This window comes from Panicum virgatum, chromosome 4K, assembly GCF_016808335.1.
Source record: "Panicum virgatum strain AP13 chromosome 4K, P.virgatum_v5, whole genome shotgun sequence".
Classification (NCBI taxonomy): Eukaryota; Viridiplantae; Streptophyta; class Magnoliopsida; order Poales; family Poaceae; genus Panicum; species Panicum virgatum.
In genome coordinates, this window is record NC_053139.1 from 44454387 (window position 1) to 44481239 (window position 26853).

The window sequence follows — 26853 nt, forward strand, 5'->3', positions numbered from 1 at the left end:
ACATGGTCAGCGCCTCGCGACATGCGAGGAGGAAGTTGGTGGCCATCGCCGGAGCACGGGTGCAGCAGCACCTGGGTTAATTTAGCACGCCGGCCCGATCGCCAGCCATGGCCCGCGGAGAGAACCAGACCGGCAACGTCCCCGCGGCGGCACCGGCAGCGGCGGGGCCGGGGGCCGGGAAGGGCGCGGAGCAGTGGCGGAGCTTGATCTTCAATTTTAGAAAAATGAGGGGGGCATCCTTTTGCTACAGTAATGAACAGTGTCAAAATCACTGTTCATTACGTGTGAAATTTGCACAGCCAGGGGGGCCATGCGCCCCTTTGGCCCGCATGAAGCTCCGCCCTTGGCGCGGAGGGCGAGTCGGTGGTGCGGCAGCTGCAGTCGGAGCTGATGGCGCTGATGATGGGCGGCGACCCGGGCGTGTCAGCGTTCCCGGAGGGGGGCAACATCTTCCACTGGAGAGGGGGTGGCGACATGGAGAAGCTCTGCAAGCAGTGATCTCTTCGGTTTCCAGTCTGGTGGCGTGGGCAAGGGCTCTAGCTTGGGGCTAGGGCAAGTCTGTAATTGTTTTCTGAGTTCTGGATGTTCAGTGGCAGTGATTCGTTTCACAGGAGTAGTTGTTATCGCCTCTGGTTGTTTCAATCTGGAGATGGGAATGACATCTTGATTCGAGGGCGACAAATTCCATCTATAAAATCCTCAGAAACCGCATCAGTGTGATCTTGAAAATTGTGCAGTTTCAGATGACCTCTGTTGCCCATACGAAAACCAGCCATTTCTTCTTTAGTAGCGGTGATGATGAAGATGACTATGGTGGGGATATTGTTTCTCCCAAACCTTAACAGATGCAACAGATTATTAAATTTCCTAAAAGGTAGACTAGCAGATGTTGCAAACATTTGTAAAGAAAGAAAAAACCAAAATGTACACTCACCCCTATCTAACATTTATATAACCTATACTGTTATTTCACATCATTCTACAATTTCATTTCCACATCACGACATGGAAATATTTTGAAATTGCATCCATGTCATTTGAACTGCAGATGTTCAAATTGACCGGGACAGCCAAATATATGGAGATCCCAAAATGATGTTTCCTGCCAAGCCTGTGCATTATTAACATCTTGAACCATGAACTGCCGCTCACATAATGAAGGGATATGCCACGGCAACAACTGTCACCTATGAATCATTTGTAAGCTCGATTAAAGACAGACAGCAAAACACTTCTGCAACAAGATAGCACGTCATTTTTTTTTACATCCAGTGGTCATTTTTACACATCCAGAGGTTTGCAGCTTCAAGTTCAGCAGCTTCGTTTTACACATCCAGAGGCAAGCTGAGGTAGCTATAGCTCTAATGAAGAGCACGCTGTCACCCTTTAGTGATGATGTTTGATATCCGCTCGAAGAACAGACGGCACATGTTCATGCTGAATCTTATGTCTTGCTTCATCCAATTGACGGCTATCCTTTCCAGGGTACCCGATGAAGACAGCTTATATGACCATTCACCAGGATTCTCTAACCAAGTGAGGGTGAAACTATAACCTGCATCGATTTGAACAATTCCACAAGTATTATAATCCTGGAACGAAATGCAACCTATAAGACAGATGTTACTTTGTTAACATGATAGCTGTCATAATTTAGGGTGTGCTGACTCTACATTCTTTAATGGAGGCCAACATCTTGAACAACAAATTAGTACTTATCAAGAAGGCTTAAACCTCCCCCACCCGTCAATAATATTTCCAAAAGATATTCAGGGTATACCGTTCAAAAATAAGTTAATATATCACCATATTATAAATTTCAGATCGTGAAGATTTGAAAGTATTTCATTTAGTTTGATAATTCACACTCTAGCATCAGTTTTACAGTCACCATGAAATTATTCACAATTTTGTACCCAATAAGATCTGTATGTAAGCTATTCCATATAAAAGACAAGACCAAACAACAAAGCAACAAAAACTTGTGCTATTTTAAATAAAGATATTATCATCTGTATTTGATCATCTAAGTCAGTTTCAGAAAATAAGGCTTAAGATGCAGCACCAGTTCCTCAGCATAATTAGTCTTAACATTTACGCTGGCAACAATAACATACCAAATCATACTGATTGTAACAACATGAGAATATAAAATATAATGCAGAATAGCTAGTGCTATTCTGGAATTGAGCTGCAGTAAAACAAGAGGATGAGATTCGGGTGAACATGGTACAGCGTGGCCGGCGTGGAGTGCGCAGAGGGGAACGTAGAAGCAGCTGGAATTGGGGAAGAGAGCACAGGACGTAACGCGAGGAGTGGACGGGCGCCGGGCTGTCTTCGTCACCGGCGAGGACAGGTTCCTCGGCCGTGACCGAAGCCAGCTCGCACCCAATGCGGGAGAGCTTTATTCTTCGATGATCCTGATTACAAGCTAGGCGGTGACCTTTATAGATTAGGTCCCAATCAAACTAGCTACTAACAACCTGCTAACAACCTCCTACTAATGCGGAAACAAACTCCTAGCTTCTCCCGTGAAAACAGCACCTGAAGCCTGCGCTAGCCACCTTGCTGTTGCGCCTGTTGCCGCTTGTTGCGCCGGTGGTAGTGCTTGCCAACAAATGCATCGACAACACTTCCTCCCTCCCCACGGAACAGCTCGTCCTCGAGCTGCCACTGAGGGTAGAGCTTGACGAAATCCTTTAACGGTTCCCACGAAGCATCGGCAGCAGGACGACCCACCCAGTGCACCAGCAGCTGCCACACGCCACGGTTCAACCTGGCGCGGATGACCTTCTCCGGAGTAGGCAGCACGCGGCCATGCACCAACGGTGGCAGCGGCGGAACTGACGTCGGCGGCGTGCCCTCGAATTCTTGAGGAGACCGACGTGGAAGATATCGTGTATCTTGGCATTGGCCGGCAGCTGCAACCGATAGGCCACGGTCCCGCCGCGCTCCACCACTTGGAACGGCCCGTAGAAGCGTTGGGCCAGTTTTGTTGGGCGACTGGTCGTGATGCCGGACGCTGCCCTGTGATGCAGGCGCAGCCACGCCCACTCACCCACCGCGAACTGAACGTCGCGCCGGTGCTTGTCATGCTGCGCCTTCATGACATCCTATGCGAGGAGGAGACGTTCCCGTATCTCCTGCAAGAACTCATCGCGATCCCGGAGCTAGCGATCGACGGCGGCCACCCGAGCCAACCCCGGCGAGTAGCGAAGTAGAGCCGGTGGGGGCGGCCGTAAACGACCTGGAATGGCGTGGCGCGCAGGGCTGTTTGGTACGAAGAGTTGAAGTAGAACTCCGCCCAGGGAAGCCACTGGAGCCATGAACGCGGCCGATCTCCTGCCAAACACCGCAAATACATGCCAATCGTGCGATTAGTCACCTCGGACTGCCCATCCGTCTGTGGGTGGAACGCGGAGCTCATGAGCAGCTTGACGCCGGCGAGACGGAATAGTTCCGCCCAGAAGTTGCTGGTGAAGACCGGGCCGCGGTCGCTGACGATGGACGTCGGGAAGCCGTGGAGGCGCACGATGTCGGTGAAGAACGCCCGCGCCACAGACGCCGCGGTGTAGGGGTGGCCGAGCGCAATGAAATGGGCGAACTTGGAGAAGCGGTCCACCACCGTGAGGACCACCGACTTCCCGCCCACCTTGGGAAAACCTTCCACGAAGTCCATGGCAATGTCGCTCCAGACCTCGTGCGGCACCGGGAGAGGTTGACGGAGCCCGGCAAGGTGCAGGTGCTCAGACTTGTTGCGCTGACACACCGCACAGCCGCGAACGAAGTCGCGCACGCGCCGCAGCAGATGCGCGTTGTAGAAGGAAGCTCGCAGGCGGTGTGCTGTCTTTTCGACTCCCTCGTGCCCCATCTCATGCGCCTCGGCCAGGAGACGCTGCCACAAGGAGGAGTCATCCGGCACAAAGATCTTCCCCCGGAACAGCAACAGGTCATCTGCCGTGGACCACCCGTCTGGCGCCGAGCCGGCCGCGACCTGCGCCAAGAGGCCCTGGGCGAACGGGCTGGCAGCCACCTCCGCCTTCAGCTCATCGTACGCCGAGAACGCCGGCATGGACACAGCGTGAACCGCCAAGGCCACTTCATCGCAGCGGGACAGCGCATCAGCCGCCGCATTTTGCTTGCCCGGCCTGTACTCCACCGTGATGTCATGGCCGAATAGCTTGGAGACCCAGGTGTGTTGTGGTATGGTGGTGAAGCGCTGGTCGAGGATGTACTTGAGACTCCAGTGGTCGGTGCGGACCGTGAACGGGCGACCCCACAAGTACGGCCGCCAGTGTCGGACGGCCTTCACCAAGCCGATGAGCTCGCGCTCATACGCCGGCAACTTGGCGTGCTGTGGCGCCACCGCCCGGCTGAAGAACGCCAGCGCGCCGTCGCCCTGGTGCAGCACCGCACCAAATCCCGCCCCGAACGCGTCGCAGTCGACGGTGAAGCGCTTGGAGAAGTCGGACAGCTGGAGTAGCGGCGCCGATGAGAGCACCCGCTTGAGGTCGAGGAAGGCGCGCTCGGCATCGTCGGACCACCGGAACGCCTCCCGCTTGAGGAGTGCCGTGAGCGGCTCCGCCACGGCACCGTAGTTCGCGATAAACTTGCGGTAGTAGCCGGTCAGCCCGAGGAAGCCCCGGAGTGCCCGCACGGTGCGGGGACGCGGCCAGGCCTCGACTACTTCAATCTTGCTGGGGTCCATGGCCACACCCTGAGCCGTGACAATATGGCCCAGGTATGCCACCGATTCTGCACCGAAGGAGCACTTGGATTGCTTCGCGAACAGCTGGTGCGCTCGGAGCTGTTGGAGCACCGCCTTGACATGTTGCAAATGTTCTGCCCATGATGCACTATAAATCAATATGTCATCAGAAAACACGAGTACAAAGCGGCGGAGAAAGGGCTTGAGGACGTCATTCATCATTGCTTGGAAGGTGGACGGCGCGTTCGTCAGGCCGAACGCCATGACCAAGAACTCGAAGTGGCCATGGTGGGTGCGGAAGGCCGTCTTCTCGACGTCGGCGGGGTGCATGCGCACCTGGAAGTAGCCACTGCGCAAGTCGATCTTGCTGAAGAAGCGCGCCCCTTTGAGCTCGTCGAAGAGCTCGTCACTGACCGGGATGGGGAACTTGTCTTTTACCGTGTGCTCGTTGAGAGCGCGGTAATCGACACAGAAACGCCACGTCTCGTCCGGCTTCTTGACGAGGAGCACCGGGGAGGAGAATGGCGACGTGGACTCCCGGATGATCCCTTGGGCGAGCATGTCCTCGCACTGGCGTTCCAGCTCATCCTTGAGGAGCTGGGGGGTAGCGGTACGGCCGGACGGCGATCGGCGCCGTGCCCGAAAGAAGATGTATCCGGTGGTCGTGGCGGCGTTGCGGCGGAAGGCCCCACGGCACGGCGAACACGTCGGCGTATTGGCCAAGCAGGCTGTCAAGGACGTCGCGCAGGTTCTCCAGGGTGTTGACGCAGGGGCCGGGGCTGCCCACGCCACGCCACACGATGTTGCGGCCGTCCCGCCAGATGGTCATGGTGAGCTTGTTGAGGTCCCACGTGATCGGGCCGAGGGTGCGGAGCCACTGGACGCCCAAGATAACGTCGAAGCTATCCAGCGCGAGTGTGTAGCAGTCAGGGCCGTACCGGCAAATTCGAGGGCCCTGTGCGAAACAATGGGCTGGGCCCTAGTGGCCTAGTGCAGGATCGCGAATACCAAGCGATAGCAGCCGGCAAGCGCGATAAGCGCGATGTGCTGTGTGAAAGCACAAATGTTAGAAGTCACACGTGTGACTGGCAGTTAAATCATCACAAAAGGTCTAATAACTATTTTTTTGTTCCGGAATAATTTCTTTTATTGCTGGAACAATTGTTATTGTTTGAGCAACAAAATTTTTTTCCAAAAAAATTTGTTTTAGCAACAAAGCAATGAGGGGCCTGATTTATTAGGCCGATTTTAAGTTCAAAATATGGAATCCTAGAGAGGTTGTGGTGTTGTGATAGGTCCACTCGAGATCACACACCTGACCCCGAGTAGCACCCATGTAAAAGGAAGTGATAAGTGATACGTCTACAATGATTTATTTTTTAGGAGCAATTTGGGCCATATTTTGCTACAAATTAGATTAATAATTAACTAAATTAAAGTATTCACATGACTATATCTAATGTATATCTAATATTTTGGGGGCCCTTCAAATTCGGGGGCCCTGTGCGGTCGCACGGCCTGCACGTACTTAGATACGGGCCTGGTAGCAGTCGACGTCGAAGGGGACTCCGTTGATGACCACCGGTGTCGCGCAACAGACGCCCTGGCTTGGCACACGGTCGCCGTTGGCGACCTCGACCGTCAACCCCGGTCGCCGGGTGACGGCGAGCCCCAGGCGTTGGGCCACCTCATCATGGATGAAGGTGTGCATAGAGCCGGTGTCGACGAGAGCGACCAGATCGACGTCGCGGACGCGAACCCGTAGCTTCATGGTGAACTGGGCGTCAGGTGGCGTCGCGATGCCCGTGAGTGCCGCGAGCGAGACGCCCAGGTCGGCATCAGCGTCAGTAGGCGTTTCCTCGTCAGAGATCTCCAAGAGGAACACGCCTTTTGCGGCGCATTTGTGGTCCTTGGTGAACTTCTCGGGGCAGAAGTAGCATTGCCCGCTCGCCCGCTTCTCAGCGATCTCCTCCGGCGAGAGGCGTCGGAACCGCGGACGCGGTGGTTCGTCGGGCTTGGTCGCGCCCCCGGGCGCGGGAAGCACCAGAACGTGGTGGCCCGGGCCAGATGGCGTCCGCGTCCGGGCCGGCGTGCGAGCGACTCCAACCGCGGCCGCCTCGAGGCCCCGACGCTCGTATGCGCGCGCCAGGCTCATGGCCATCGTCGGAGGAGAGCGGTTGCCCTAGGCCTGCAGTGAACAGATCAATCTGGTGTTGCATGATCAGATCAGTACAGCGGCACAGGAGGGCAAGGAAGCAGCGCTGGTACTCCTCAACCGAGCCAGAGCGACGGAGATTGGTCAGTTCGCCGAGGGAGCTGGAGCGGATGGGCGGCCCGAACCGGAGGTTGATGTACTCCACGAACCGTGCCCAGGATAGCACGCCGACGTCGCGCTCGAGCTGAAAGTACCACTCTGCCGCCACGCCGTTGAGGTGCAGGGACGCAGTCCAGACCTTCTCCTCCTCCATGGTGCGGTACCCCTGGAAGAAGTGCTCGCACTTGTTGATCCACGGCAACGGATCCGTCTCGCCGTCGAAGTGGGGAAAGGTGAGCTTGGGTTGGCGCGGGCGCCGCCAGTCGTCATCACGGCGACCGTGACGACCCCGACGGAAGCCGCCGCCGGCGTCCGAGTCGTTGCCGCTGCTGCCACCGTCGGCACCGCCGCTGCCGCGGCGCCAATTGTGGAAATGTTTGGGCGAGCGGAGGCTGTCATCCTTCTCGTCGTCTGGATCGCCTTGCTTGAACTTCTCGGTGCGGGCGATGCGACGGTCGTGGGCGTCAAGGCGGGTGTTCACCGTTGCCATCTGGGCGAGGAGGCGATCCAATTTGTCATCCACGGAAGCCAAGCGATCGCCATCAGGATCGACGGGGCCGACCATGGTAGGCGATGCCCCACAACTGGTCTCTGATACCAATTTGGTACAGCGTGGCCGGCGTGGAGTGCGTAGAGGGGAACGTAGAAGCAGCTGGGATTGGGGAAGAGAGCGCAGGACGTAACGCGAGGAGTGGACGGGCGCCGGTCTGTCTTCGTCACCGGCGAGGACAGGTTCCTCGGCCGTGACCGAAGCCAGCTCGCGCCCAATGCGGGAGAGCTTTATTCTTCGATGATCCTGATTACAAGCTAGGCGGTGACCTTTATAGATTTGGTCCCGATCAAGCTAGCTACTAACAACCTGCTAACAACCTCCTACTAATGCGGAAACAAACTCCTAGCTTCTTCCGTGAAAACAGCACCTGAAGCCTGCGCTAGCCACCTTGCTGTTGCGCCTGTTGCCGCTTGTTGCGCCGGTGGTAGTGCTTGCCAACAAATGCGTCGACAACAGAACAAGTACCAGTAGCTTCATGGGAGACTGAAACCGAAAATCTTTCTGTTCCATCATCTACTGTGACCTTCATGCGAACTAAAGATTGAAGAAGCAAGCGAAACATATGAATGCTGGGACATTCGTTGGCCTCGTTCCCTGAATCAACAAACACACTGGTTAAATAATTTGAAGGCATGCAATCAAGTAGTAACAGCATTTTTGTTTTCACTAACCTGAGATGCATGTATATCTTCTAGAGCATTGTAGCTGCAGGACCGGATAAATTCAAGCCATCAGAAAAAGGATTAGTAAACTCAAATACTTTATATTACAAGGAACTAGTTGGCTTCCACAGACAACTGACCTCTTGAGATTCCTCCTGAAGGCTACTGTGAGGAACGACAGTACTTTCACTCAACTGTACCCTCTTTGCCTTGATGTTTGACTGTGGTGTCTTCCTTCTAGGCGACATTGGAGTTGGATTTTCATGGATAACTTCAGGTGTTTGGTCCACAGACCTAGTAGCAGTAGAATTGTTTTTTTCGGTCTTCTCATCCAAGAGCTGCTTAAGCCTCAGAATTTCACTGTCCCTTGCTGCATGAAACTAAAATTGAAATAAGCAATGTTATGGCAAGTGGGCCGGCCACAGGCCTAGGCCCACAAGTACTGCGCGTGAACAGTACCGCGGATACTGTAGCGCCGCCATAGGTTAGGGTTTAGGATGAGTCTAGAGATTAGAATACTTAAGGGTCAAGTTTGTTAGGTGCCTTGTTTATAAAAGGCTGCTATGAGTCCTAGGGTTAGACAAGCAGAAAATAGATCAAAGAAGCAGCTCAGAGCCTCCAGAGGGAGGGCGAGTTAGCCGATCTATCCTGCTGTTCTAATATCAATAATCAGTAGTGTTATGGCAAGTGGGCCGGCCATGGGCCTAGGCCCACGAATACTGTAGCGCGTGAACAGTGCCGCGAATAGGGTTAGTTGGTTTGTTAGGAAATAGATAAGTTAGATGGATTTAGTTAGGATATTTGCTTAAGGGTCAAGTCAATCGTCTCTATAAAAGAGACCCTATTGTATCAATCAAAGGCAAGCAAGAAGAACCCTAAAAGTAGTCAGAGCCTCCAGAGGGAGGGCGACGAACAGGTTCTTCGTGCTATCCCTAGTTACTCCATAACATTTGGTATCAGAGCTCACACCTGCGCCACGCTCGGCCTCGCCTCCAGGTTACGCCGCGCCATGCGTGGATTCGTCTTCGTCGACCCCTGCACCACGGACGTCGTTACTGCCGTCCCCCGCTGCTCCACCGGTGATGCCAGGAGCTCTACCGACGTCTCCGACGCCGAAGCCACCGGCGACACCAGTAACGTCGGCCGCTGCCGTCGATCCGCTTGTGGGAGGGAACCAGCAGCCCCTTTCCGTCATGGATCCGTCGCCGCCAGTTTGTCGCCGCCTGTTGCCGCCTTCCTCGGCGGCCCAGATCCTCGTCGGCGGCGTCCCCGGCTGTCGCGGATATGTCTGCCCCGTCCGCCGCGGCGTCCATCCCCCATCACGGTGGATCCGTCCCTGCCCGTCGCGCCCCCGTCCGTGGCTGTACGCGCCTATCCGCGCTCGTCGTGCGGCGCCCGTCCGCGCACCTCCATCCGTGGCTGCCCGCACGTCGTTCGCGCACCTCCGTCCGCGGCCGCCAGCACGCCGTCCGCGCGCACCTCCGCCCATCTGCGGCCTCCCGCGCGTCCGTGGGCGCCTGCACCCGTCCGCGGCCGTTCGTCCACCTGCTACCGCCCATCGGAGGTTCTCCAGCGCCACGAGCGGCCTCGGCTTTGGCGTCTCCATCGCCTGCTATGGCCCCGGCGACCCAGTCCGCGCCAGCGCCTACGGCCGTGCCCACTGCGGCAAGCGTGGCCCTGTCTTCAGCTTCGGCAGGCGCGCCTCCTCATTGTTGGCTGTGGCGCCTCATCTGCTCCCTTCGTCGCCCGCGTCGGCATCCTTCTCAGGCATTCAGCACGCCTGGGCCACAGAAACTTCGCCGTCCCCACCAGGTGCCCCGTCTTCCGTCGGCCGTCAACGGCCATGGCTGCCCCTACACCAAGCGCGGCACATCGAGACCCCGCAGGCGAGCAAGCAGCTGCATGTGCTGGCCATGCTCGACTGCATCTACTACACCAACCTCGCCAGACCCGAGCACGGCACGCTGCCGCCCAACGCCGTCGACGCTGTGAACGGCGTCATGCTCGGCGGCGCGCTCGCCGGGCAGTTCTTCTGTGGCTGGCTCGGTGACAGGCTTGGCCGCAAAAGCGTCTACGACAGGACGCTGCTGCTCATGGCCATCTGCTACCTTGCGACGGGCTCACGTTCAGGAGCATGCCCACTGGCGTCATGGTCTCCCTCGGCTTCTTCCGCTTCTGGGTCGGCTTCGGCATCAGCATCGGCATCGGCGACCTACCGCATCTATGGCAAGGCCGATGACGACTTTGTCATCAGCGTTTGCAAAGGCGTCCTCTGCTTCCTGGACACCTTGGTGTTGTCTGGCGCCGATGAAGCGCTCAAGCACATGCTGGTGAACATCCTGAAGGAGAACATGGGCCACAGGTGGCCTCAACAACAACCTTGACATCATCTTCGCCGTGGCATCTCCTCTGCTTCTCTGCTGCAGCTACCACCACCAGCACCGTCATTGTCTCCACCGATGACCTCACATTTCCGTGGATTTCCAGCTCGAGGACGAGCTGTCTTCGAGGGGTGGAGAAGTGTTATGGCAAGTGGGCCGGCCACAGGCCTAGGCCCACAAGTACTGCGCGTGAACAGTACCGCGGATACTGTAGCGCCGCCATAGGTTAGGGTTTAGGATGAGTCTAGAGATTAGAATACTTAAGGGTCAAGTTTGTTAGGTGCCTTGTTTATAAAAGGCTGCTAAGTCCTAGGGTTAGACAAGCAGAAAATAGATCAAAGAAGCAGCTCAGAGCCTCCAGAGGGAGGGCGAGTTAGCCGATCTATCCTGCTGTTCTAATATCAATAATCAGTCCACACCAAGCAAACAGTGGCACCTAAATAACTTAGTTGATGCCAAATTAATAAAAAGGATTGGAAAATGAAACATTGTGGCAACATTAAAAGTAAAGGTGATGCCAAAGGACTGCCCCATCTCACAAATTGTGATGAATTATACTGTCATGACCATAGCCACCGAAGTTCCCGGGATGACAGATCGAGGAACGAGCAATGGGGAACGGGGAACGGTACTTGGGATCTATTTTTACACTGCAGGAACGAAAATGTTCCCATGTTCCCGTCCCGGAAGCCAGAACAGTGTTCCTGGAACGTGGAACCCAGGGGCATTCCCGTTCCCCGGTTAATATGGTCATGCTCAGATTATTAACCATGTGCGTGCAAACTATGACTTAAATTACCACGTCAGGACTAATGTAGGATTGCGGGATAATGTTGAAGGGTTGGTTATGTACCACTGTTCACTAACAAGACCATAGCAAAAAAGACAAGTGTATGAACACAAGTACAGATACCATTTCAATGGGTCAACCTGCCAAACACTACTCAAAACATTATGAATGCAAAGTTGACCGGTTGTGCGGCCATATTGCAAACAATACAAAATAGTTCAATTACAATAAATGTACACAGAATAAAATATTCTTAATTTATCTTATGCTAATTAGCTATAGCCAGCATTCCAGTAATGTGAAGCAGTAAAGTTGACACACAAAAAACTTGGATGTCCTTCGGTGTCCACAGTGCAGTAAGATAGTATGCTCTGGCCTGAACTGTTTGACACACCTGTGGCAATTTTATAGACAATACTCCAACTAGTGTATATATATTTTCTCCATTTCACAATTTCCTACCACTCGGGATTCCCTGTTCAAGTATTCATCCATAGAGGAAAGCAAGAGCATAGGTACTGCAACAGTTCCTCTCTCAGTTTATATTGTAATGCTGTGAAAAACGGTAAATGACTGTAGCATGCAGTTTAATAGGGTATGTGTGGCCATTTCTTCTTAACAAGTTTTAGACCCAGTGTGTTGTGGACACTTTCTTTGGCAAGAAGTATCAACGCAAGAAGAAGGAAAGAGTGCCCACAACCAAGGATTCGGATGATAGTTAGTTTCCTGTTTTATTTGGTTGTAATTTAGCAGAAAGATAATCCCTCAAGAACTCAGAGCCTCATAGGAGGGCGAGTTAGGGCGTATCAATCTGCCTTTGTTCTTCAGGATTAGCCATAAGCTATATCATCTAGGTATCAGACTAGGGATCTTCCTTGGCCTGGTTTCCATCGCATCGCTTGCCCTTACCTAGTTTTCCCCTGAGCGCCGCTAACCCCACCGCAACCCTGCCATGGCCGATGCCGACACCCCCATCACGAAGGCGATCCTTGACGAGGTGGTCGACAAACTCGTCAAACTCGTGGGCAACAACGGCAAGAAACTCGACGCGGACATGGCGGAGTTCCGTCAAGAGATCCACCTCATATCCGCATCCGTCAAGAACGTGCAGACACAAGTTCTAGAGCAACAGGGCCGTTTCGACATCAACAGTTCTGCGTCGTCCGGTCCCACGGCGGCGCCATCCCATAAGCTCCGTTTTCCAAAGTTCGACGGTTCCGACGAACCCATTACCTGGCTGCACAAGGGAGAGCAATTCTTCCGCGCCTACGGCACCCCCAAGCATCTCAAGGTACCAACGGCGTCGTTTTACCTGGAGGCCGCCGCGAGTCAGTGGTACTACTGACACAGAGAAGAACCAGGGCGTTCCGACGTGGCCCCAATTCGTCGAAGGCATCAACCGGCATTTTGGTCCGGCGCTCCGCAACAATCCTCTAGGGAAACAAACTCATTTGCGGCGTACTGGCACCGTCGACGAGTACTAGGAGCAATTCCTCCTCCGCCTGGCACGCTGTTACAGAGTCCTAAAAGATCGCGATCTTTATGACGGGACTCCAGCAGCCGCTCAGCACCGATGTCGAGCTGTAGAAGCCGGATACTTTGGAGGATGCAATGGCGCTTGCCCGCGCTTACGAGCGCCGCCAACACGTGAACGCCGACACGACCTCCACGGACAGCCGTGTCCTTGCGCGTTCGTCCCAGTGGCCCACGTCCGCGCCCATTAGGACGCCGCCGCCGCCTAGCGCGTCGGGATCTACATCAGCACTGCACGCCGCGCCTGTCAAGACGGCGCCCGCCGTCGACGGCCGCTTCAAGCGTCTATCTCCCGAGGAGATGGCTCAACGGTGACTCGAGGGGTTGTGCTTCAACTGCCCAGAAAAGTTCTCTAAGGAGCACGTCAAGCACTACACCGGCAAAGGCATCTACTTCCTCGAGCTAGCTGAAGATGAGGATGCGTCAGAGGGCAGCGGTTCTGAGGACGATCTGCAAGTCTCTGTGGCGGCAATCACAGGCATCCAGACGAGCGCCACGCTACGCCTCGGCATCACCGTCGGCGGCGTTTCCGCCGTGGCCTTGGTGGACTCAGGCTCCACACACTCGTTTATCGACGAGTCCCTGGCGCAACGTCTTGGCTTTACGCCGGAACCTCGCCCCGGCCTCTCCGTTGGTGTGGCAAATGGCGACCGCATCAACACTGCGGGTATCTTCAAAGTGGTGCGCTTGGTCGTTGACGCCGAGGAATTCATGGTCGATCTCTTCGTCATCCCTCTGGGCGGTTTCCGCATCGTTCTCGGTTGTGACTGGCTCCGTTCCCTGGGCCCCATACTGTGGAATTTCACCAACCTCACCATGGTGTTCTGGCGACACGACAACCGTGTCCAGTGGAGCGGCATCCACGCCCAGGCCGCCCCCAGCGTGGCAGCGACAGATGCGCGTGACCTCTTGACGGCTCTCCTGGAGGAGTTCGCGGATCTGTTCACCGAACCTAAGGGGCTCCCGCCAGCCCATGCATTCGACCACCGGATTCATCTATTGCCTGGAACGCCGCCGGTGGCCGTGCGTCCATATCGCTACGCGCAGCTGCTCAAAGATGAAATTGAGGCTCAGTGCCAGACGATGATGGAGCAAGGTATAATTCGCCCAAGCACTTCCGCCTTCTCCTCACCCGTGCTCCTGGTTTGCAAACGCGACGACTCTTGGCGTTTCTGCGTGGATTATCGTGCCCTGAACATCAAAACGGTGCGTGACAAGTTCTCCATCCCAGTCGTGGAAGAACTACTCGATGAACTCAAGGGCGCGGTGTTCTTTACCAAGCTGGATCTCCGTAGCGGCTATCATCAGGTCCGCATGCACACGGACGACATTGCCAAGACAGCGTTCCGTACACACCACGACCACTTTGAGTTTCTGGTGATGCCGTTCGGCCTTACCAACGCGCCGTCCACCTTCCAGGCACTGATGAACGCTGTGTTGCAGCCGTATCTCTGACGGTGCGTCCTCATTTTCTTTGATGACATTCTTGTTTTCAGCAGGTCCTGGTCGGAACATCTACAACACGTTCGTGCTGCCTTCATGGCTCTCCGACAGCATGGACTCGTCCTCAAACGCTCCAAGTGCTCGTTCGGGGAGCAAAGGATCCAGTACCTCGGCCATGTCATCGCCGATGGTGTCGTGGCCATGGACACGGACAAGATCAGCACGGTGCAAGCCTGGCCCCTGCCTCGCTCGTTCAAAGCGCTACGCGGCTTCCTCGGGTTAACCGGTTACTCCCGCCGGTTCATCCACAACTACGGCGTCATTGTGACGCCACTGACTGTCCTCCTCAAGCGGGAGGCTTTTCAGTGGACACCGGTGGCAACAGCGGCTTTGGATGCGCTCAAGCAAGCTCTCATGTCGGCACCGGTTATTCAACTGCCGGACTTCGACAAGTCTTTCATCGTCGACTATGACGCATCCGGCACTGGATTTGGCGCGGTGCTTCATCAAGGTGCGGGTCCAATCGCGTTCTTCAGTCGCTCGGTTGCCCCCCAGCACACCAAGCTCGCGGCTTATGAGTACGAGCTTATTGGGCTGTTCAAGCGGTCCGGCATTGGTGGCCGTATCTTTGGACGCGGGAATTCATTGTTCGCACAGATTATTGCAGCCTCAAGCACTTGTTGGATCAACGGCTCGCTACAATTCCACAGCACACATGGGTCAGCAAGTTGTTTGGTTACAGTTTTCAGGTTGAGTACAAGCCAGGCAAGTTGAATGCCGCGACTGATGCACTCTCGCGGCGCGATGAGATCGAATCATGCCCCAGCTCTTGTGCAATTTCTCAACCTGAGTTCGAACTGTTTGAGGATTTCAAGCGTGAATCTTCCATTCTGCCAGAGGTGGTTTCCAAGCGGCAAGAGATCATTGATGGTACTGCTGGCAAGGAGTGGTCTGAGGTCAACGGTTTTATGCTGCACCAAGGCAAGCTTTTCGTCCCTGATTCATCCTTGCTTTGGCCGCAACTGTTGGCGCATGCTCATGGAGCAGGACATGAAGGCGTGCAGAAGACTCTTGTTCAGCTTCGTGCTGCATTCCACAATCCCAGGGCTGCCAAGCATGTTCGTGAGCATATTCGGGGTTGTTTGGTTTGTCAAAGGAACAAGACAGAACATTTGCATCCAGGTGGTTTGTTGTAGCCGCTTGAAGTGCCATCTATGGTGTGGAGTGATATCTCTATGGATTTCGTGGAGGGATTCCCTCGTGTGGGTGGCAAATCTGTTGTACTGACGGTCATCAACAGGTTCTCAAAGATAGCGCATTTTGTTCCACTGGGTCATCCCTACACGGCGCTCACGGTGGCACAAGCTTTCTTTGATAATATCGTCAAGCTCCATGGCTTTCCATCCTCCACTGTCAGTGATAGGGATCCGGTATTCACTAGCAAATTATGGACGGAGCTTTTCCATTTGGCGGGTGTGAAGCTTTGTCTCAGTTCTGCATTTCGGCCGCAAACGAACAGCCAATCAGAGGTGGCAAACAGAGTACTTGGCGTGTATTTGCGTTGTTTGGCGGGTGATCGTCCTCGCAGCGGGCTCCGTTGGCTTCCTTGGGCGGAATTCTGCTTCAACACTTCCTTCCAGTCGGCGCTACGCACCACACCGTTTCAGGTGGTGTATGGACGAGAACCACCAACATTGATATCGTACCAGCCCGGATTGGCTCGCGTTGTGGCTGTGGATAAACAACTTCAACATCGTGACATCTTCTTGTCGGAAATCAGGGAACGGCAGGATTATATGAAAACTTCCCACGACAGGATGCATCACGAGGTAGCTTTCACGATTGATGATTGGGTATGGCTTTGTCTCCATCAATGTACAGCAGCTGGCATTACTGACTGTTCCAAGGGCAAGTTGGCACCCCGTTTCTATGGGCCTTTTCAGGTGATTGAGAGGATTGGTTCAGTGGCATATTGTCTTCGTCTGCCTCCCAAAGCTCGGATTCATGATGTTTTCCATGTTGTGTTCCTCAAGAAGCATCATGGTGATCCTCCATCTTCTGTGGTAGCACTACCCCCGATTGCTAATGGTCGTGTGCTGCCGGTGCCAGCGAAGGTGCTTCGGGCAACTCCGTCACGCAATTCTTGGGATTTGATGGTGCAGTGGGATGGCTGCAGCCCTGCGGATGCTACCTGGGAGCACCTGCCTGAGTTCAAGGAGAAGTACCCCACATTCAAGCTCGAGGACGAGCTTTTTGGTCGGGGGGGGGGGGGGGTGTTGTGGGCACTATCTTTGGCAAGAAGTATCAACACAAGAAGAAGGAAAGAGTGCCCACAACCAAGGATTCGGACGATAGTTAGTTTCCTGTTTTATTTGGTTGTAATTTAGGAATTGTTTAAGGATTGGAGACTCTATATATATTGTAAGGGCTGCGTCTCATTAGGGTTTAGCAGAAAAATAATCCCTCAAGAACTCAGAGCCTCATAGGAGGGCGAGTTAGGGCGTATCAATCTGCCTTTGTTCTTCAGGATTAGCCATAAGCCATATCACAGTGCATCCCCAGTCTTTTGTGTATGGTGGTTACAGGCATAAATACATCAAATTAAGGAGAATCCGCTCACAAGTACAACATAACAAGGTGAATCAGCAGCAAGGATTAACTCGTGCCAAGTTCTCATGACAAGCTAGAAATAAAGAAAAACAAAACATGGTTGCAGGCAGTAAGACTAGGAGAATGAAAACTTATTTAAGAAATCAAAGCTGACCAGACTCACGTGTAAGCTTCAGTAGTATTTGCACTGTTCATCATTAGTTAGATATTAAGGAATGAACGCCAAGCTGTTTCTGGTGCAGAGCATAACCAAGATAATGCTAGCATTGTGGAACGTTGATCCATAGGTAATTTTAACCAGGGATGCATCACTGCCTCCGTTTCCCAAAGATGTGTTTCAGCTTCATACATGTGCCAGACTAATAAGCATTTCTATTCCAATAGCTAAAACAGGTCTAACTAAAAAGAGATTCTTACCCCGAATATCTGCAAGGAAATCCTGACGGGCCTTCTCAATCTCATCCTCCTTGTCCGCACTGGACCATGAAATTAGCAAAAATAGATCGACAGAGAAGGGACATAAGTAATGGTGTGTAGGCACCATTTCCACCTCCAAACAAGGAAACCCTAACCCAAACTCAATAGTAACAGTCACATCTTACAGCTTCTCACTGAGCTCCTCTATATCCTTTTCGAGGCCGCGGACCCAATCCTTCATGGCTGCATCATCAGACCAAAAAAAAAAATCAAAATAAGGGAAAAGAAAACCGTTTCTCCCAAAACCCTCCCTCTCCCATAAGGCCATAATCCAACCAAAATTCAGAGGCCTGGGTTTACCATTGTAAAGCTCCTCGGGCTCCTCCTCCCGCTTCCGCTCCAACCCCTCGTCCAGCAGCTTCCGCTTCTGGGATGCGGCAAGAGATCCAACCGGGAAAACAAATGTATTTCAGCATCAATCCGCCGCGGACGGGGGAAGAAAAATGGGGCAAGGAAGAAGCGGGCAAGAGGTACCTTGAGTGAGGTATACTTCTCGTAGAACTTCCGCTCCATCCGTGCCTGGGGTAAGGGCAGAGTGGGTAAATACTAACCATGCATACTGAGTGGGACATAGACAAAATTGCTTCAGCTAAGCATAGACAAAATGGTTGCTCAGTAACAGGGTGATGCATCATGAATGATTGTTCAGTAACATCAAGCAAGCACAGCCACCAAGAACAAAACCTTTTCACATACCCACCCAATCCAGTAAAATTTCAAGCAGCAATAAACACAGTAAAATGTTTGAACTTCTGTTTTATTTGAGGAAGTTTGTGCACTCAATCATACTCACTTGCAAACCCTTTTTGCAGTCTGTTACAAGGGTAAAGACATATATATATGCACAATGCCATTAAATCTTGATGATGGTTGGAACAACATTCAGTTGAACATACGGCACAAATTGTTCAGTACCCTCGCTAGATGTCTGTACTTTGTTACCTAGCTTGTTATAAATATTTCTACACTTCTTGCATATCTACTATACCCTTTTGTGTGAACTTCAGAAATCATAGGAATCGGAGCAAGCATGAAGAGACTCTGGTGACCAGGAGCTGGGCCACATATCAGTGTGACGATCGCTAGCACATAGTCCAATCCAACAACTAACAAGGGAAGAGCATATTTATGTGCATTTTCATGATCATCTAGCATAATCATACTGTTCCAACCCAAACATTTTTTTTACCTTTGCCAGTGATCATGAGCATGGAACCGCATCAGAAACAAAACACATCACAACATGCCTATCAAACATCACAACAACAGGCTAGGTTTTCATACCTTGGGATCTCACGATGATGCAGAACGAGGATCTGCACCGGGTGTTCTTGGCGCGGGTCGGGGAGGGAGGAACAGCTCGGTGATGGTCGGAGTAGTACACGGCCGGAGCTTCTTGACACGGCTCGGCGCGCCAACTGCACCGGGCGGAGGAGGAGGAGGCAGATCGGGCGGATCCGCACCAGGCCGGCGCAGACCCGACCTGGGAGCGGAGGGGCTCCGCCGGGTCGCCTGGTGCGCGCCGCCTGGGGTTTGAGGGGTGGGTGAGATCGGGAGGAGGAGAACGGGAGAGGTGAGAGCAAGTAGGGCGGGCTATGGTCAGACTGACATTTGTGTGGCAAGAGAGTGCAGGAATTAAGTTCAAAAGAGAGAGAGAGAGAGAGAGAGAGAGAGAGAGAGAGAGAGAGAGAGTGCAGGAAGCAGGTCATCAAGAAGGAATCGGAAACAAGATCTTCGGACGACTTGCTCTGTTGCCCATTCTGAAGAAGAAAGTAGAAAGAACAGCTGATTCAGACATTGCCTATACTGACATTGTGTCACTACGGCTTGATCGATCACATTCAGTTTGGTCTCCTGGATGCAGACGATTGCGTCTCTCACAGTTCGAAAATAAATCACAGATCTGTCAGCAGGCAGCTGCAGCTACATGTTTGGATTGGTTGGACCAAGTCAGGGCCCGGAGCAGTTCGGATCGCAAACCAGGAATCATATATGCAGAAGCGCTATCATTGCAGTGGTTATCTGATCACCAGCGCGGCACTCAAACCATGCTGTTGGCATCTCAAACAACCAGAAACATGGGATCCTTTCGATCTCTCGCGATGATCGCTGGCTCTGCTTCAAGCAATCAGTGACCGAGAGCGAGATCGGGAAGACACGCACGAGGTAACTACACCGCAAATCCTTTCAATTCCATTTGTTCATAGTTCACCCAAACAAACTCCAGTGGCATCAGAGGCCGTGGTACGTGCAAAATTGCAGGATACATCTCGGCATGAGTGAGCAAGAAGAAGAGAAATCAAAATCCCCCAATCAATTAGGGCCCCAGCAGACGAGGTGGTACGCCTTCTGCATCTTCTCCTCCTCCGTCCGCCTGGTCCTGGCGCCGGCCCTGACGGCGGCGGCGGCGCTGCTGCATCCCGTGGTCTGGGACGACGACGATGACGAGAGGGACACCGGCACGGCACGGCCGGTGACCTTGGCGGCGGCGGCGCGGTTGTAGAGCGACCGGATCGCGTAGTCCCACCGGCACAGCCCCGCCTGGTCCTTGAGCGCCTCCACCGCGCTCATGCTCGCCGTCACCACGAACGACGACGCCTTCTTGGTCACCGACGACGCGCTCATCCTCGCGAGCTCGGTCGAAGAAGGAAGGCTTGCCCTTTACTGATCGAGTGGACTATAAGACTAGAGAGTAGCTTAGATTGAGAGTTGCTTGCTTGCTTCTGAATCTTGGCTTGCTCGTGCTAACGCTTTGCGCTGCGGCGACGGCGAGGAGGAGGGAGGGGAGGTGTTTATATATCCGGCGGCCGGCCGGTGGGTCTTGCGGTTGGCGGCAGCGAGGCCGGACGCGGCGGGAGGGGGAAACAGGGGGCTCGGGTCGCTGGTTTCGGCGGGGTGGCCGGGCTAAACTACACCCGGGTTCCCAAAAACCAGGGGTCGGGCCGCGTGGAGCAGAATATTCTGCACTTGCGTTCACTGGAAAAAGAGTGAGGCGCATGTGGTCTGCGTACGCCCGGAACGTTCTCTTACATGAATTTTTTAATTGAGCTGGTTTATTAGGGAAAAAATGAACTGGTTTAGGATACTTTTTTAGTCGAGTTTCGCCAGAACTTTAGAAGAAAAAGTTAGGGTTCATGAGCATGAGTGTAAGCATGGTGTAAGTGTCCTTTCCCAAAAAAAAAGCAAGGTGTAAGTGAACTCGGTTAGCTCCATGCTCCATGCTCATGAGTGTAAGCATGTTGTTGGGCTTTGACAAGAAATTTAGCTACTGTTTTCGGTCCATGATATACGCTATATCAGTAGCAAGCATACTTAACGACTTCGTATCATACAGCCGTAAATTTGTGCATTTGCATGGCCGTCTCGATCTGCCGTCGATTTGTGATCGGAGGATTCCCGCAGGCTAGCCACTGTCCGTGTGCGCCGGGCAAATCAGCTTTCTGGGCGCACTGGATCTCAGCGCCGCCTCTGTTCATTTCAGTCCCCATACATGTCACGCTCCAATTGTAGCGCTAGTGAATAGTAACAAATTTTGACCATTAATTATGGTGTCAAACAAAGTCAATTTACAAAACCAACTTCAGAACCCCGCGCTAGTGACCCTGAAGAATCTAATGAGGCCTTTGACCACGCGATCCGAGGATGGTTACTGTAGCATTACTGTAGCTAATTATCAACTAGTTACCGTCATTAGATTCGTCGTGAAAAGTTACACCCATCACTAAAAAGGTTTTGCAAATTGACTTCATTTAGCGTTTCATGCATGCGAGATTCTTTTTTCGGGAAGTGTGCGTGCTAGAATCCTAGCACATCCAAACAAGGCCATTTTCGCATCCCTCGTCTCTCTCTAGGGTTAGCGCCTCGCTCCTCTATCTCGCGCATTCCCCATCGATTCATCATCGTCACCCTTAGATCCGGCGATTTGATGCGACGGGAAGTGTAGATCAGGGGAGGAGAGGCAAGGGGCAGCCACGGGAGGTGAATCATTGAGCACACTTTGTAGTTTATTCGTTGTTTCCGCCCCCAAATCTGCTGCGGGGCACGAGGCGTATTCGAGCTGATCGGAGCGGCGGCAGCAATGGCGGGGCTCTCACTGCGGTGCGGTTACTGCGGTGCGCAGCTGCGGAGCGTGGAGGAGGCGTAGGCGCACGCCGAGGTCACCAGCCATGCCAACTTCGTCGAGTCCACCGAGGCCGTCCTCAACCTCGTCTGCTCCGACTACGGCGCAGCCAGGCCTCCCAGGCCGTAAGATTCAATCCACGCCCTCCTGCAATTCCTCTCTCAGATTCCCCCGTCAGATTTGGTGGCCCGTCGATCCAGACCTTCCTAGTGTTGATTGCGGTGGTGTTTGATTGTGGCAGAGATGGTGGTGCCGCATGGGAACAAGGAGAGATGCTTTGCGGACCTCGAGGGCATAAGATTTGCCACGACGTGTGCCTCTAGGGCACTTCATTTCTCTGGTATGTTTAGTGATATTGTTGGCCACTTTGGTTGGGACCTTATTATGAATATTGAATGCTTGAGCTGGAATAAAAATTTCTTAGCACTAGAATCCATGATTTGTCCAGAAAAAAAAAACCATCCTATGTAAGAGGCTTAGATAGGTGTACTTTCTATGAGGAATCGTCCAATATGACCTGTTGTGTTTGTACAAACCAATCTATGCAAAGTTAACAAGCGTCTTAACTTTCCTTTAAGAACTTAGGCTGTCAAGCAAATGAACTCCCATGTAACCAATATAGTACCCTTTTAGAGAAGATTCAAGATGAAACAGAACTGTCTACGAATCTGGTTAGGCTACTTGAACATAAGCATGGCAATCTACCTCCGATCACTGAGGATATGCTTCTGCTCACACTAGCAACACAAATCGAAATAAAATATGACTGTTCAGAAGAACAACAGATTTCTTTGTTTATCCAGTAGATTTTTTCTCCAACTTATATACAAAGAGGGTAGAAAAACATGATCTGTGGAATTTATTTTGTTTCATGGCACTAAAATATTTTAGACATCCGACTGGTAGGTCAAGACTCTACATGTCTGACTTAAGGTTTCATTATGAGATGAACAAATTGGGAGTATTTTCCTGGCAAATACTGAATCATCAAGCAATTTATTCATTTTACTTTAGCATTTTTCGCATTCTGATTATAGCATTTTCAGGGGTTCCTACTGATAGTTTTTTGGATTTTCATGTATGCAACTTATGTTAAACCAACAAGCAAATTAATCATACCGTCTAAGCACTTTTGTGTTTTAGATAGTAGCTTATGCTAAACCAACTAAGCACTTTTTGTATCATGCCTTAGCATTTTTTTAATTCACATTTAAGCAGCTTAAGCTAAATCAACAAACAAATTATTCATACTAGTCTAAGCATTCTTTGTATTTTAGATAGTAGTATTTTTTTCCGTGTTTTGATGGATTAGATATTGGTTCTACTGGAATTCACTTGTAGGCAACTTATGACATGTGAACAAGCAATTTATTCATCTTCAGTCTAGCATTTTTTTTATCGAGCTTTGGCATTTTGTCATATTATGATAGTTTTGCCATTTCAAATATGCTTATTAACCTGTGAAGCAAATGTTCATTTTTAGTTTAGCATTTGTGTTCTAATCTAGCATTTTTTATGATCAAATTACCTGCCATCTTTATGTTCTGAACTTGAATTCAGTACTGCTATTTCAGAACCTCATATTTACTGTACTTGCATCAACTTTGTTTTTTATGGCATCTAATCTGTTTTCTTAATTGTTGATTACAGGACCTAGTGATAATCTAGTGATAGGATATTGGCGCTGCTATTAGATTAGCAAGGTATGCCAATCTTTTTTCTGCATATGCCTCTATATCTTTGGCTTAAACTACTGCATTTTTCAATGTTCAATATTGGATAGCCATGCTTTTCAGTTGTGCTCAAGTCATTAGGTTTGTTATCCACATCTGTGCCATAGAGTACAAATCATTTCTATATCTGTTGTCATGGTTCGTGATTAGTAATGACTAAATTTTTTTTGCAAATGCTTTTGTGTTCATAATTTTAGATTTAGGAAGCTCGCTGCTATTTTTAGAGTTAAAGACAGGTGGTATGTGGTAGTGCCTTCTGAGTGTTAGGATACATGCCTTTGAACACTGCATAAAAGGGTTTGCAAGGAGATAACAAGGCATATGTGAGTTTCAGATAGGTTTTTGTCTAATTCATATTGATCTTTTGTAAATTTTTCATGAGTAAGGGTATAAAACGTGTGCTCCCACTAATTTCAGTTTGTTGTTAGCAGAAGGCTCCCTAGTAGAGGAAAATGCGTACACTGTTCAGCCCAATTGGATCCAAATATTATTCTCATATTGGCAATAAAAATGAATTGAAACTTCAGGAAACAATTAGAAATGGTTCTGGATTCTCCAAAACAATATACTTCATTACATGGTTCTCGTTGGGCAATAATAATATGATTCTGAACCATGCAAAATAGTTTACTTGATTAGGCAATATTTAATTTAGAATTTTAGAATTTATTTTTTCATTTGCTACCTAAAGTACTAGGTGATATACAACTATCAGCACTGGTATTTAACACATGACCTAGTTCTTTAGCCTGATCTGACCACATAGGAGTAAATGCCATGTGTGCAATCATCATTTGCTAAAAATTCCACATAGGAGTAAAACTCAACTTACCAAAATCATTAGATTCCTAAACGGTTGTACTTAATAAACTGCACTACCTTGTTGATCCTGAAAAATTCTAAATAAGCAAATGTGGGCACAAAACAAGATAAAGAAACTTAGTATCATTTGCTAATATATCATTTCTAGCATTTAAGTTGAAGCCAAGCAGTTTAGTGATTATTCAATACCAATATAGTAACCCGATATAGGTAGTAGTATTATATTTATTAGGCAATAACATAATTCATTAGGCAACAAACTACCTGGAATGGATATCTGAAATGCTTAATTTGTATCATTAAAATGCATGCTAAATATTAATATAAATGCTTACTGCATGTACCAGGACTTTTTCTTGCATGCTATATGTTAACTGATTTGGTTCTCTTTTTTCTCATTGTATGACAGGTCATGAAAGGAGATCATCAGTTTTCAAAAAAAAAATGAAAGGAGATCATCAGTTTTCAAAAAAAAATAAAAAAAATGAAAGGAGATCATTAGTTATGCAAGCATGACTGAGTTTCTTTATTTGTTCAGTTTTGCCTGTGATGTAGTTTTGGATTTAGGGAGAGGGAGGCAAATGCATACACAGTACCAAATTACGAGGTTCCCAACCATTTGTAGTTCTAAATCATGTATTGTATTTGTATACCTAAACATACGTACACTCCGAATAAAATTGCATGTTATCATGTCCATGCTGTTTTTTTATATTCTGGATCCCTTTGTGATGGTGCTTTTTTGCGCTGTGGTGTTATTTTTTTCTAAAAAAGAAAGGGGACAAAAAGTGGATGATTCCGATTGCTAAAAGAGGAAAGGCCGTATGGCTGGCCGTAGGTTAGCTGAGTCCTTAGAAAATATCGAACAAGGGTGTCATGGTCATTTTATCTATCTTTTCGGTTCTGCGAGGCAACACTAGATGGACAAGGTTTTTTTTTTTTTAAGGAGAATCGAGCGATAAGTATTTTTTTTCTTGCGAAAATAGAGCTGATGACATGAAGTTACGGGGTTGACATGAACGAAAAGCCAAATGCCAAAGGTAGGTCATTCAGTTTCTTCTCTCAACTTGTTTAATCTGGATTGGACTACTCCGGCGAGCTGAGAAGTTGCACTTGGAGTTGTGGACGTGCAATTTGCGAATCAGAGGTTCACGAACCTTTTTGCTTAGCCTAGATGTTGCTCGCGTCTCGCACATAGGAGTAGTTTGCATGATCAGGGCGCTGTAAGCCTGAAACCGGATCGCCGTTCGCAGTATTCTAGTCCAGCAGTTTCACGGAGGAAAAGAAATTAGGCGCGTGCCACAAATAGTCCAGCAGTTTTCAAAAAATCATGACGGAATCAACACTAATCCTAACAGGTCACGAGATTCGAACCGCTCGGAACCACGCACTTGCATTGGTGACCATCAGCCGGCTGGTGATCGCGCGTGGTTTCACCGATGTGTTGTAGCGTGGGCAGCTCGGTGCGCCGACAAAAGGCGAGGCGACCCGCGACCCGCGACCCTACTCGAACGAACGTGTCGGCGTGTCGCGCCACCGGTCGGTCGTCTCGTGCCCATGCCCGGTGTGGGCTGGCTGCCGGGTTGGCCGGCCTTGGGAACCTCCTCCGACCTCCGCTCAGGTTCGGTGCAGCCCATTCCCCACTCACGCGCACCGAGCCACACGCGCAGCGCGGCAGCGACATCTCCGGCGCCACCCACTGGTTCCGGTGGGCCTCCGCACGGTCGTTTCGCTGGGTTCGCCTTGTCGTTTCCACCCGGCCGCCCCCGCGCGACGCGCACGGGCCAATCCAAAACCGTGGACGCCCCCCTCCCAGCCAGCCAACCGTTTTCCCCGCGCCGCACTGATCGTTTGGCTGAGAAATTCAGGCAGGGGATCAGTCGACTAGACTATATAAAGAAAGATTATGAGGTGGCTAAGCGTACGTGACCAAGCTACTGGTAGCGTTGCGTGCCACGAGAGGAGAGGTCGCTGGGGTGCCAGAGGTCTCAGGTGGCGGCGGGCGTCGCCGGCGACATGTGCAGCGGGCAGGAGTACTGCAGGCGGGAGCGCGCGTTCCGCGCGTCCCTGCACGGGGACGCGGGCGCGGCGGGCGGGCGCGGCGCGCAGGTGGAGGAGGCGGCCGCGCGCGGCGGCGGCGAGGGCGCCGAGACGGCGCGCGCGCGGGAGGCCGAGCGGGAGCGGAGGCAGCGGCGGCCGCGGGAAGCGGAGGCCGGGGCCGAGAGGACGGAGAAGCTCATGCACCTGCTCCTCTGGGGGCCCAACTGACCGTCCCCGACTAGTAGTCACCAGGCCCATGGTCTCGTATTACCGTCTTGTTTTCTGGAAAGAACTCTTGTGTTTGAAAAAAAAGCTTCAGCTGGTTCTCAGATGTATAATTCTAAGCTAATCCGATCCGATCCTGCTGCAATCCAACCAGTGCATTCTGATGCTGTTGCCAGGATTCAGCTAGTTTTCCCATCAGTTGAATTGTGCCGTAGACCCGTAGTACCAGGTCGCAAGCAAAAACTTGTCCAGTGAGATATGTTGGCACCTTGTCTATGTATGTGTTTACTTTCATGTGGGGAGAGAGGATTGCAGTTTTCTATCTTAGGGCAAAAGGCACCCCAGCCATTTCTAGTCAACTTCTGCACAAGTAACAAGATTTAATGGGGGAAAAAGACTCAAAAGGGGGAAAAGATAGAAAAGACAAGAATAAACATTGAGC

At 51.4% G+C, this 26853-nt stretch overlaps 4 protein-coding genes and 1 long non-coding RNA gene across 6 annotated transcripts; 2 read left to right on the plus strand and 3 right to left on the minus strand.

Annotated features, from left to right (window-relative positions):
• Nucleotides 1–1079: 1079 nt before the first annotated feature.
• LOC120704259 lies at nucleotides 1080–19128 on the minus strand. Of its 2 annotated transcripts, none has more exons than XM_039988581.1 (9): nucleotides 18756–19128; nucleotides 17946–17990; nucleotides 17772–17838; nucleotides 17597–17654; nucleotides 17412–17470; nucleotides 8378–8607; nucleotides 8247–8280; nucleotides 8041–8169; nucleotides 1080–1555 (listed from the first exon to the last, which is right to left on the minus strand). In XM_039988581.1, the coding sequence occupies exons 2-9, from the start codon at nucleotides 17982–17984 to the stop codon at nucleotides 1380–1382; spliced, it is 792 nt and encodes a 263-aa protein (XP_039844515.1). In that variant the 5' UTR covers nucleotides 17985–17990; nucleotides 18756–19128; the 3' UTR covers nucleotides 1080–1379. The 2 variants fall into 2 exon arrangements, with proteins under 2 accessions (XP_039844515.1, XP_039844516.1); XM_039988582.1 differs by having other exon boundaries at nucleotides 17946–18030; nucleotides 18756–19112.
• LOC120704260 lies at nucleotides 6441–8034 on the minus strand. Its single transcript, XM_039988584.1, has 2 exons — nucleotides 7633–8034; nucleotides 6441–7252 (listed from the first exon to the last, which is right to left on the minus strand). Exon 2 carries the CDS (start codon nucleotides 7174–7176, stop codon nucleotides 6667–6669), a length of 510 nt encoding a protein of 169 aa, XP_039844518.1. The 5' UTR covers nucleotides 7177–7252; nucleotides 7633–8034; the 3' UTR covers nucleotides 6441–6666.
• Nucleotides 19129–19638: 510 nt separating the features above from the next.
• Nucleotides 19639–20384, minus strand: LOC120704261. The gene has a single exon (XM_039988585.1). The coding sequence runs from the start codon at nucleotides 20094–20096 to the stop codon at nucleotides 19785–19787; it is 312 nt and encodes a 103-aa protein (XP_039844519.1). The 5' UTR covers nucleotides 20097–20384; the 3' UTR covers nucleotides 19639–19784.
• Nucleotides 20385–21294: 910 nt separating this feature from the next.
• LOC120704262 lies at nucleotides 21295–24845 on the plus strand. The gene is made up of 4 exons (XR_005687510.1): nucleotides 21295–21716; nucleotides 21833–21931; nucleotides 23242–23294; nucleotides 24556–24845. It is a non-coding gene; the product is annotated as an uncharacterized LOC120704262 (long non-coding RNA).
• Nucleotides 24846–26048: 1203 nt separating this feature from the next.
• On the plus strand, nucleotides 26049–26733 carry LOC120704264. Its single transcript, XM_039988587.1, has one exon. It carries the CDS (start codon nucleotides 26163–26165, stop codon nucleotides 26412–26414), a length of 252 nt encoding a protein of 83 aa, XP_039844521.1. The 5' UTR covers nucleotides 26049–26162; the 3' UTR covers nucleotides 26415–26733.
• Nucleotides 26734–26853: the final 120 nt, after the last annotated feature.

Bases quoted from the DNA above. Each gene is read 5' to 3' on its own strand.
- LOC120704260 (XM_039988584.1), bottom strand. From the start codon at position 7,176: ATGGAGGAGGAGAAGGTCTGGACTGCGTCCCTGCACCTCAACGGCGTG.
- LOC120704261 (XM_039988585.1), bottom strand. From the start codon at position 20,096: ATGAGCGCGTCGTCGGTGACCAAGAAGGCGTCGTCGTTCGTGGTGACG.
- LOC120704259 (XM_039988581.1), bottom strand. From the start codon at position 17,984: ATGGAGCGGAAGTTCTACGAGAAGTATACCTCACTCAAG. The intron at 8,608-17,411 runs GTAAGAATCTCT...AGTTTCATGCAG, and splicing joins TTTCCTTGCAGATATTCGGG to CAAGGGACAGTGAAATTCTG. The intron at 1,556-8,040 runs GTACTTGTTCTG...AAATCGATGCAG, and splicing joins AGTCTCCCATGAAGCTACTG to GTTATAGTTTCACCCTCACT.
- LOC120704264 (XM_039988587.1), top strand. From the start codon at position 26,163: ATGTGCAGCGGGCAGGAGTACTGCAGGCGGGAGCGCGCGTTCCGCGCG.